The 12726-nt window shown below is 39.6% G+C and overlaps 1 protein-coding gene across 1 annotated transcript in view; it reads right to left on the bottom strand.

Annotated features, from left to right (window-relative positions):
• The window catches only part of WARS2 (tryptophanyl tRNA synthetase 2, mitochondrial), a 75738-nt gene that overhangs the window by 34927 nt on the left and 28085 nt on the right, over positions 1-12726 (bottom strand). The window contains exon 2 of the mRNA XM_081025313.1: positions 1597-1854. Within this exon, the coding sequence (XP_080881439.1) occupies positions 1597-1854 (258 nt within the window). The remainder of the gene's footprint in view (positions 1-1596; positions 1855-12726) is intronic.

The raw sequence follows: 12726 nt of genomic DNA, 5'->3' as shown, positions 1-12726 counted from the left end.
AAATAGGTACTGGGAATACAATTTTTAGAAACACTGTATAACATAAGGATCCAAAGAGAGTTGGTATCAAAAACAAGTTAGGGGGAGTGAAGATGATGTACCCTGGAAAATGTATCAGGCGACTCAAAAAGTGGCTCTGATGATGACCAGTATTGTTGGAGACGGATGTGAGCAATTGGGATAAACATTGTTTCATGAAATCTGAGAGGTAAATTCCTTTCAGAGAGAAGGTAAGCGTGCTTCTGAGGTAGGACAACCAAAAGGGTGAGAGATCTAGTTTGAAGAAGGTGAGACCTATGGGTAAAGGACCTGTAGGGTAAGGATGTTGCAAAATAAATGTCTCTGAGTATTTAAAGAGCAGTCACATGGAAGACAGAGTGGATTCGTTATGTATTTTTGAGAGAAGTAGTTAAATGAATGGATGGAAATTATAGGGAGGCAGGTTTTGTTCAACATAAGTACTTTTATAACCATTAGATCGGTCCAAGATTGAATTTGAAAAGTTATGTGTATAAGTCAAGGCTTTCTGACCATCTGTAAGGAAGGAAATTGAAGTAATGTGCCTTTATGGTGATTTTAATGATTAGATTTTAATATATTATCAAATTTATATCTCCAAGCTGGCAGTAAGTTTAACTTGATAACTGCATTTATTTTGTGGAGATACTCTTTTCATTTCATTTTTTTTTTAAATGGTTGCTCTGTGTGAATCATTACATTAATTTCCATGGGTGATAAAAAAATACATAAAACCAATCATTATCAGAAATTTATGATCAAGGAAGAGATAGACACATGTATACCACACACCACACATGTATACTTGGTAACATGTGCGAAAACACGTATAACATACCAATTCCTCGACTAGGGCTTTGTCACAAGGTTAAAGCAGCTATGTGATGAGGGTATGATCCAATTACCCTTTTCATCTTCTTTGCTAGGGAATCTCTTAAGGACCCTGTCTCTAGTCCAAGGTATCAGCCTGTCCAAGAGTAAACTGATTCAAACATAGTAAAGATATGAGTCAAATATTTTGGCTTTGTTCTGAAGCCTTTCTTGGCTTGGACTCAAGACACTGGACATTGCCTTCCAATTTCCTAGCTAGTCCTCTCAAAGCTTCTCAAAAGCTATTACACAAAGAATGAACAGTGGGGCTCATCCAACAGGCCTTCCAAATGCAATACCCAATAAAGCAACATCGGAGTTATGTAAAACCACTGGTCGCTGAATTCTTTGATCCCTGGGAGATTAGGCAACAACATGAAGTCATCCATTTGAATGCAACCCAGTGTAGAAAACGATTCCAGGATTGGAAGTACGAATGAGACGCCACTTTTTGGTATATGAAGCACTATAAATGTACCAAGTAGAGTGGAGGAAACGTTGAAAAACACTGCTGCACTATAAGGGTACTTAATGATACAAATACAGGGGAAACATTAAAATGACATCTGATGAAGTCACATCTGATGAAGTCATCCTCGAACACATTTAAAAAAAAAAATCACTACGAGGAGCTTTATAGGCCATTCAAAATTTCCCTCAAATATTCTGAAAGTGAACGTTTTCTTGGTTCTAATCTGAGAAGCTGACCTGAGATTGTTGGAAAAGGATGCTCTTCTCTGGGTTTATGCCACAGGCAAGAAGTGCAGCGGTCATGTCCCAGATGCTCCGCCGAAGGACGGCCGGGTCTTGCGGGACAGTGATGGAGTGTAGGTCAACGATGCTGTAGAGCACCGAGCCGTGCTCGCTCTGCAGTCTCACCCAGCTCTCGATGGCACCCAGGTAATTGCCGAGGTGGGGGATCCCGGTGGGCTGAATGCCAGAGAACACGCGCTTCACGCCATCGTTCTGGAACAGAGGAAAACAAACCAAGTTGCTTTTGAGGCAGAATCCACGAATCCTATGTTCATGTCACCATCACTATGACGGCTCGTCCTAGTATTTTTTTAAATTGCAGTCTGCATTTATTTTGTGCCTACTCTGTCACGGAGCAGGGACAGAAAATGATATGTAAGATGTGGGAGTTTTTTTTCCCCACTCAAAAACTTCCAAATACAAACGCACAAAGAAAGGTCTGCATCCCCCAGAGAATACAATCTGATTGGACACAGAGGATATGTTTATGAAAAGATAAGGAAATACAATGTGGCAACATGACCTTGACCAGTCTGGAAAGATAGAAATAGTGGGGGACAGGCAGGAGTTCCCAAGAGGAAAAGATGACTGTGGGTCTGGGGGTCAGTGACAAAGACTTCAGACACAGAATCAAATTTCATTGGTGATTAAAGAGGCCTCAAGGATTTTTCATGTAATTTCATTCATTTTGCCATAATATTATGGCCAACGAAGGCCATAGTATTAGGGGTAAAAGCTACTATTTACTTAATTGGGTTTTCTTTACAACTAATTGCTGATATATTAGCAATATTATATAATAAAGTGTGTACATTAATGAAGTGTAATTAGTTATATAAATTAGTATAATTAAGTGTGCAGATATTGGGCTAGAAATTTGGAAATCTATACTCTAATTCTAATATTACTTCTTGATAGAATATTGAACTTTTTCGTCTTTAGTTTCCTTTTACTTTTGATAAATCATACTTGATTTTTTTAGTACAGCAAAAGGAGTTTTTTTATTCTGTGTAATTTTCTAAATTATAAAAACATTGTTGTCATGGTCATTTTCCCCCCCTGGCTTATACTTTCTAATATTGACGTTATAACAGGAAATGAGAAGAAAAAAATATAATACAGGGTGAAAAAAATGCAATTTTCCCCTTTAGTGATTTTGCATTCTATAGTGAGGAACCAAAAGTGAATATATATCAGTAAATGCGCAGTAAATAAAAGATTGTAAAATAAATCAAATGTATCATTATGATTTTTAACACCAATAAAGATATTAATAATCACAGCCATAACTTACTGGATAACTATTATACTATGTTGCAGGCATTTATGCTCAGTGCTTTATATACATTAATGAATATAGTCTTTACAATACTCAATATGGTAGGCATATAATTACCTCTAATTTACAGATGAGAAAACTGAGGCTCACAGATATTAATAGGTTGCCCATGGTCACACAGCTAGTAAGTGGTGGAATTAGGACTTCAAGCCAGGTATCGCTGGCTTCAAAGCCCTTGTATGCTCTTTCTGCTAGCTACCACTGTATGCTCTTTTTGCATAGCCACCCTCTATTAAGAACTTACTACATTCATTGCACTAATTTTGCAACTTTGCTGTAGGTTTGAAAATTTGCACACACACATAAAAGTTACAGGGATAAAGAGAACATTCTAATACATGTATCTTTGTGTAACTGTGTGGCAAGTTTCTCTAGTGTATACACCTAAGAGTAGAATTGCTGAGCCATAAAATATGCATATATATCTTCAACTATAACTACACTGTACCAATGTATTTTTAAAAATGTAACAATTTGCACTTTCTACTACCAATTCCCATTGCTCCACAGCCTCAACACTTTGCCAGCATTTTTAGTTGTAGCTAATCTGGGTGGACATGAGGTAGAATCTCATTATGGTTTAATTGCATTTCTCTGATTATTAATTGAAGTTGAGAATTCTTATGGTTATTGGCACTTTTTATTTCCTCTTCGTGGGGAGCCTATTCAAGCTATTTGGCCTATTTCTCTCAGATTGAATTGTCTTTTTACTGACTTAAGAACTCCTTTATATTCTGGATACTAATATTTTGTCAAGTATAGGTGTGTTCCATATATTCTCTCACTGTGTGGCTGTCTTCTTTGAAGAGATGTTCCTTATTTTACCAAGTGTATCATTTTTGACTGTAGATTTTTATGTCATAGGAGAAATCTTTTAATACCCTGAGGTCATGCTATGTATGTTTATACGTATCTACTTATGTAAAGCATATATATGTGTGTGTATGCTTTTTACCTTTCACACTTAAGTCTGTATCCATTTGGACTTATTGGCATATGGCGTGAGGTAGGCACCCAATTTCTTTTTTTCTTTTCTTTTTTTCCTATATAGATACCTAATGGTTCCGGCACCACTTATTGAAAAGATTGTCTTTCCCCACTGCACTGGAATGTCACATCTGTCATAAATCAAGTATCTCTGTATGTTTGGGTCTGCATCTGGTCTTTCTACTCTGTCCCATCGGTCCACTGACCTATTTGTCTATCTCTGCGCAAATATAAGACCACAATTGCCTTTTGAATAAATCTTGGGGCCTGGTGGAGAAAATCTTTCTACCTTCTTCAACAGTATCTTACCCATCCTTGGACCTTTACAGATCTCAATACATTTTAGAATCATCTTGTCAAATTCCAAGAGGAAAAAAAAATGATTGGGGTTTTTGATTGAGATTACATTGAGTTTATAGATTGCTTTGAGGGGAATTGACATCTTTATAATATTGGATCCTCCAGTCCAGGAAATCATATAGCACGTGAGGGTCTAATGTGAAACATAGTAACCATAGTTGGTAACGCTGTACTGTATAACAGAAATTTGTTAAAAGACTAGAACTTAAATGCTCTCATCAAGAAATAATTCAATATGTGAGAAGATGGGTTAACTAGATGAGGGGAATCCTTTCACAATGCATATCAAATCACCAGTGTTCACTTTAAACAATTTTATTTGTCAGTTATACCTCAATAAAGTTGAAATTTTAAAAGAGTGATATTAAAAAGTCCTCTTTATACCTAACACTAGCTCCTAAGAGCTAATCTACTTTAGATATGTGAGTGCCAAAGTGACTTAAATTTTGCCCTTCCTTTTCCGCAGGAATTCCAAATCCTACAAATATGGTCTGTTTTCCCCATACCTGCTTGTTTTCCTCTCTGCTTCTGAGATAATAGCACTAAAGAACAGTTTTACATCATAATTCCATGGTCCAGAATAGCACTTAATCTAAGCACTCAGGAGACCTAAAAGATTTGTGATTCTGAGGTTATGAAAAATATCTTTTAAGTAACTGAGAACAAATATAATCTTACTACTTGAAACCACACACACACACACACACACACACACACAGAGCCTTCAAATGACTAACTCCCCAAAGCATAATTTAGAGCCTTATTTGAAAAATAGTTTGTAGTTGAGAACTGAGGCTGGGAGGGAGGGAAAGAGGGAAAGAGAGAGAGGAGAGAGGAAGAGAACTTAGCACAGAAAAGTACCTCTCAGTGAGGCTTTGTCCAGTACTTTGGGACCTTAACCAGCTCTGGATTCCTGATATGGGAATAAGCAAAGGAGCTTTCAGTGAGGTAAAGCATGATTAATGGGCTTTAGGGACTGTTGATGAAGAGAGAAAGCAAAGCAGAAAAACAAGCTCTGAACTTAATAAATGGAAGAGACAAAAAAATCCAGAAATAATTCACCTAGGATGAAGAGGGGCTGTTTATGCAAAAGTAAAGGGTTATGAAGAATATCATAGAATATTAATCAAGAATATGAAGAAGGGTTATGATGGAATATCAAGTTGAAAAAAGTAATATGAATATTTCCACATCAATCCCTCCATGATCAAACTAAGGAATTATTCCCCAGGAGAAATGGAGGAACTAATTCTTGAGAAAACTAGAAGAGAAAAGCAATAGAGGGCAGACTGTGGGAAACAAGAATTGCGACCAGTGGGAATGGACTAAACATGATCTAATAACATCTTTTGCATTCTCTAGTTTCTGTGATTCTATACGTCTATGCAGAGGGAATAATGTTAGCAAGAAATAAGAGCAACAAGAAATGTTTTGTTCAGTGTTCAAGGAGCCATTAAAAAAATACAGCCTCTAAATGAGAACTGGATTCCTGGCCTTGAAAATATACAGAGTGCGTCCTGCTCTTCTGCGCTGAGTTTATGTTCCTCTCTGTTCCCCCTGCAAGAGTCAGCAGGCAGCCTGACGGCGTGGCAGGGGAGATACTCCTGGTACCATGAAATCATGGGGCTGGAATGCGGAGTGAGGGTGGCGGGAGGATGGGGGTTCTGTGTTCAAAAGCACTAGAGTTGGGAAAAAATGAAAATGAAAGGAGTATGGCTTCCCAGTGGACAGGAGGCAAACCACAAAGAAAACAGCTTTAAGACTAGCCCACAGGCATTCCCTCATGGTAAGCCTGCAGCATCAACCTACAAGCCCATCACACTGTACACAGGATAAAAAAGGAACATTTTTACAAAACAGAGCTTCGTTTCTATTTCAGGTACATTTCCTTAACACATGCCACTTCTAATCAGTACTTTCATCGGCTCATTTTGTAACAGAATCAGCATTACCAATGAGCAACTCCAGCCCTGGGATTTGAAATGTTCCAGAAGCAGGGTGGGTGTTCGAACCAAAGGGAGAACATACTTGTTCATCTGATGGATGTAGATAAAACTCTTCCTTGAGAATATGCAAAAGTCCTAATGTTCTTAATTTTAATGACTATACCCAAAAGCAATTCAAAAATCCTAAGCTGCGAATTATGGCAAAAGATAATTTTTGTGTGTAACAAAAGAGAGCTCCTGTCTTTAATTCATAGTGAGTAAAGTACATTAAAAGAAGGCTGCCAACGAGCTTTGAAACACTTTCAACTTTGGTATGGCGGTGGGAACCAAGGACTTCAACGAGAGATCTCAAGACTCTTATTACAAAGTCCTGCTTGTGTCCAGCTGTAGCATCAATTGTTCATTCGTCACACCTGTTTTAATTATAGTCAAAGGTACACCAAAAACTTGGCTACACAACCAACCACTATGTCCGATTGGTTCCATGAATGACAGGTTATCACAGATCGTGATAAAAAAGTAATCAACAACACTATCAACTAATTAGGATGAAAATCTCTTTCCATAAGTCTGTTTATTCTTCTAATTGTACATAATAAAAAAAAAAATGCACCTTAACACTTTGCTTGGGTGGCCGATTGGCTCAGTGGTTAGAGCGCAGTGCTCATAAGACCAAGGTCGCCGGTTCGATTCCCATACGGACCAGTGAGCTGTGCCCTCCACAACTAGACTGGAAACAATGACTTGACATGGAGCTGATGGGTCCTGGAAAAACACACTGTTCCCCAATATTCCCCAATTTAAAAAAAACAACACAGGACTCTCCGCGGCTCCCTGTTACTGTTTCTCAATTCGGTCAGATGACACCCGACTAATTCAACGCTAGGTTTGAATACATCTTTGTTTTCTTGAAAATGCCTGGACGAGCAATCAGTGATTTTAGAGCTGAAACAGAGGAGACCTGGCATAGAAAAATAGCACTTTAGCCCCCGACGGGGAGGACCCAGGTGCTTCTCTGAAGCTTTCCTTGGCCACAGCTCAGCATTGTTCTGCCGCAGTCAGCTCTTTCTTCCAGAAAGTACGGAGATCCCTGGGCCTGCCAAGAAAATGCTGACTCAGCACCAAGAAAAATGGGTCTGTTTCTGCTTGGAAATGAAAACAGATGCTCAGACCGGGGAATCAATATAGTAAATATTAATTCAATGTAGGAGAAAGCAGGTCTTATATCATCCCCCAAACAAGCAACAACATGCACGCCAACAATTAAAACTGAAGGAAAAATTATTTCTAAAAAAAAGGGAGGAGGAGGTGTGACTAACCCGTTAGACGGTGATTTCCTTAAGGGCATAGATGACAAGCACCTTAGTACATATTATTAGGCTAGTGAATGAGTTTAAAAGGAATACATGTGATTTTTTTGGTTTGTTTTATTTTTTTTTTATTGGTTTCAGGTGTACAAAACAATATAGTAGACATTTATATCCCTCACATAGTGATAACCCCCCCTCCCCATCTACTACCCCTCTGATTTCACACACAGCCATTACATTTCCACTGTCTCTATTCCTAATGCTGAACTCCGCTTCTTGTAACTATATATATATAATATATATGTATGTTGTATAGATATATATATATCTATAAACTTGTAGTTGACAGTCATTATTGTTCAGCTTCAGCTTCAGGTGTACAGCGCAGCGATCAGGCATCTACGTCATCATGTGATTTTTAAAAAGCTTTCTACAGACTTTTTGGAGACACCGCCACGTTTTAAGAGCTATGCGTCTGTTTTCCCTACGTGCCCTGTACTCTCCTTTCATCAGATGATGGAAGGCTTTTGCAGATGTATTTTCCTTCGTGTCATGAACATTTGCTATCAGAAATATTCCCTGGCACTTGTACGTTCCCCATCTCGTTTGATGGAGGTAGGAATTACTGGCCTCGCTTTCCAGGGAAGGACACCGCAAGGTTCAATAACCTGCACGAGGTCACGGGCAGCAGGGGCAGGTCTGGGTCCAAGCTCTCACCAGTTCTGTCTCCTTCCTTCACACTGGACTGCATCCCATTTAAAACTTCTTGACTTCAGGGTGGGCCTGGCCTTGAAGAATCCTCACTCCCACCAACAGCTCCTCGCCACACACACACACACACACACACACACACACACACACACTTCTCAGAACGGGGAAGTATGCTGCAGAGATATTTGCCAAAAGGCTAAGGGCACACAGCTGGTGCTACAGCTGGACCACAATTCAGAACTCCAGAGCTCTGCCCACCAGGCCACATAACGCTCGTCCCTAGTTTTGTACATCTAGCATGTCGCTTTCTTCTGGAGCTATTTCTTTTGTACCTCGAACATCTCTTTGGACTGATTTCCTTCAGGTCTTTCTTTTGTTTTCTTTCTTACGTGTCAAACAGCACTTCAGTGAATCTCTCCCTATCACACAGCGATGATACATACAAAATCTGGAGACTCTGCCCCCCAGGAAAGATGGCAGCTCAGGGCAGCTCAAGCTGCGTTTAAATGCAAAGGTTCTATGTAAGCACAGAATAAACTGGCAAGTCCCTTTAGCTTTTATTGGAAAGGTGATTAAAACTCAATTAATATATTTTCGAAACATGACATAAATAATTATAACCAAATCAGCGAGGGTCCAATTCTTGACATAAACATCTTAAACACTGCTGCATAATTTATTTTATATTGTATGGAATAGTAAATACAGACAAGAGATCAAGAAGTACTAACATTTCAAAAGTATAAAGAATGACCTGAAATGCTTAAGGCAATACTAGTTTTTCCTCATAAGAAAATTTGAAGATTGATCTTAAAGTGTTGAGAGATTATCTCGGGAAGATTTGATTTTATCATTACCTCGTGTGGCCAGCTAAAGGCTTAGCCTCCCAACGGTGGTCACTGGCCACATATCCACATCAGGGCCTGTCTGATGTTCCATCTTCAGCTGATTGTCTGAGAACATTTATTCTTTTGCCAGCTACGCACACCAAAATCCTCAGACTGTTACTAAATGTGTGAAGATTAGATTACACCTGTTTTAAAACGTTTTTAGTTACGTACTCTTTTCCAAATATAATGTATTCTTATTAGATCTGCCCAATATGTAGAACAGTCCAAAGAAAAGCTTGGTAGGTGAATGGCTAATGGGAGCGTTAGGGAGGGAGCCCAGTAGACAGGCTCTGAGGGGCTTCCTAAAGCACAGGTTTGAAATCCACTTGATTCAAGATATCCTCAAAGTATCAACATTTGGTTGAAAATTTTTAAAAAATGTCTTCCTCAGGGTAGTGGGAAACACAGGAGAAGAAAGTTCTCAAACAAGAAGGTCTAGGATAACAATGCAAATCCCATGAATGTGGACTTAGCCTTATGTGTAACTCTTCTCATTTCTTCTTCTGGGTTAAAGTTCAAACTCTGTGTGGCACTTAATGCCTTTCCCAGTTGTCCTCTGTCAGCCTCCAAGAGGAGCTGACCTACTTACTTGTCCTTCTTGCGTAGCTCATTATCCCCTGCCTTCAGACTGTTCCATCTAGGGGTGGCTCTGCTTCTGAAGGCCTTAAGGGGAGCAATCTAGTGTGAAGAGAGGGTTTCTCCTGCATGTAGACTAGACTTTTAAAGTTAGACAGTATGGTTTCTTAAAGGGTGGGAAGCAAACTGCTAAAGCTTCCTCAAGCATCCATTAGCTTCCCTAACACTGATATTGCGAGGACAGCCTTGGAGGCAGTTGCTCTGGCAACCATGATTGGGAAGGAAAGAGGAGAAGGAAGGTGGAAGGAAGATAGAAGACATTAGAGCTGAGGTTCTCACAGGTGTGTCCCCTGTACCAGCAACATCGTCAGAACAGGGAACTTGTGGGAAAGGCAACTCCCACTCAGACCTCCTGACTCAGAAATTCCAAGGGCGGGCTTATCCCAGAAGAAGAAAGGAGAAGAGTTATGCAATCTGGGCTTTAACAAGCCTTCCAGCTCATTCTGGTGCACGCTCCAGTTTGAAAGGGATTTGGGGCTACCGATATCTATTCTTAAAATTCACTTTGACTACATAAAATACGGTCCAGATGAAAACATTATATAAGTGAAAAAGAGAAGATACCGTCTAAGCCAACAGTTCTCAATCTTGGCTGTACGGTGCTCACCTGGGAGCTTTAAAAAATACCGATGCCTGGGCCCCTTCCTCGGGGATTCTGATTTAATCAGTTTGGGATTTGGCATGAGCATCGGGATTTTTCAAAGCTCCCCAGAAGATACTCATGTGCAGCCAAGATGGAAAAACCAATGTTCTAAGCCAACTACTACACAATTATTCTCCAAAGCTGCCAACCTGCTAGGAAACAAACACACACACATGGACATAGAAGACTGTAAAAATGCAAAAAGTAAGTTCACTTGCTTATAATTTACATTTTAAGGTAACAAAAATCCTTGAGACAGTGATTTATTAATGCTTGAGACAGTCAGAGGTCTCTTTGGCTTCAGGCACTTCTGATATCACACTCTGCAGCCATGAAGGTCAGCCGATTATGAAGGTGTAGTTATACCCTTTACGTTGGTGAGAAAAGACACCTGTGACAACAGGTAAGCACGCCACCTTCCATGGTTAGGTAGACTTGCTTGGCAATGTCCAATTCATAAATCCTTATGGCTCGGGGATTTAGAAAACATATGTAGCTTGGACTTCACCAAGAAACTAATCTCACTAGTAAGAACGTTTTGACATCAGAATTGAAATCAATAGAAAACAAACTTCTCTGCATAAAATGCTCTTTTCTACCCATTTCCCTGTCCGGCAAACTTTCTAACTCCCTCTGATCCCTACCAGAGAGCCTGAATTCAACACTGAAGTAGGTGGGTCTCATGTTTGGCTTAGTTGGTTGACTGAAAAGCTGGACTCAGAATTGGAGGCCTCAGTTAAGTGAAGCTGAGATGCCAGAGAGTTTCATATACAACATATGAAATAAGTCCATGACTAGCTCTAGGGTTCTGAACCTTTGAGAGAGACACAGTATAAACTTACAAGGCAATTACATTATAAACAGAGGGAAAAAATTTTTTTTAAAGTTATTTTCCTAAAGACAGTTCACACGCACACAAAAGAGACTCTCTTTGGCTGTCCTGACCACTACTAGGAGAAGTCTCCTTTTCCAGCCACCCATGGCCCCCTTTCTCATCTTCCAACCTGTTGACAGATACAATCCCCAGGGTTGTTTCAACATTTGCATCAATTCAGACCCTTCTGTCAGCTCAGATTGTTAACTCAACTTTAGACTAAGTTAGAAAAGTGACAACGTCAAGCAGTACTATAGGATTAGTATAACTTGTGTGGTTGTGAATCAGGGTTGAGCAGGCTCTAGGTCCAGGTTGTGTAGGTTGAAGTCGTGGCCCTATTACTTATATGGCCGTGAGCACCTACAAGGTGGGGATAGTAATACACCTACCTCACAGGGTGGCCAGTGCACTGTGACAAGTTTATTAGGGTGAACTGCTTAGTGCCTGGCATGCAGGAAGCCTCCCTAAGTTATCTGACCAGGTCAACATTTTAGGTGTTTATATATTTTGACCCAACCATACAATGTAGAGAAATCTGTCTTTCAGAAATGCTCATACAAGAACAGAAGGATATCTGGCTTTCCCTACACAATTCTTTAATAACACATGAACTGCAAGCAACTAAATGTCTACCAGTTCGGAGAATAGTAAATCAATTCATGGTTTTATTTTTATGGGATGGAATACTGTGGAGCCGATAAGAAGAATATAAATACTGAGAGCACAGAGTGGGGTTGAAGAGGCCCAACTTGGGAGCCCGAATGCAGAGCCCAATACCCGCTCTGCAGGGCACTAGCTCTGTGTCTCCATGCAAGTCAGAGAACCTTCTTGTCTGTAACGTGGGAATAACAGCATCCCCTTCAAGACCCAGGAACAGTGCTTAGCAGAGTGGTTCTTTATAAACGTTTGTTACACAGATGAATGCGGACAAGGAAGGAGGATACACATCAAACTTAATAATGGTTACCCCAAGGAATGGGAGTGACAACTTCCTTTTTGACACTTTTGTACTATTCAACGTGTTTTACAGGCATGAACATTTTCGCTAGCCAAATTTTAAAAACATGTCTACTTTTCCTGCATATGGCTGATTATAATAGTAATTGACATGTGTAAGAGTCTCATACTAACTGGAATGTCAGTCATTACTATTTTCATTTTCCATAATGATAAACAAAGACATAAATAAAATTAAGGGATTTCTTAAGCTCACATACTCCTATGAAGTTATTTGTTAGATGGAACTAGAATGAAAATAGTATAAAGTAATAGAAAGGGCATGAGTTTGGGGAATCAGACAGTGCTAGGTACAAATTCCACCTACATCTCCTAGTACCTTGCACAAATTAACCTCACTGAACCTCAGTTTGATTATTTGAACAATGAAGT

The sequence above is a fragment of the Rhinolophus hipposideros genome (assembly GCF_964194185.1).
Source record: "Rhinolophus hipposideros genome assembly, chromosome: 19".
In the NCBI taxonomy this organism is placed as follows: Eukaryota; Metazoa; Chordata; class Mammalia; order Chiroptera; family Rhinolophidae; genus Rhinolophus; species Rhinolophus hipposideros.
The sequence above is the reverse complement of the archived record's forward strand: the minus strand, read 5'-3'. Positions and strand labels throughout refer to the sequence as shown.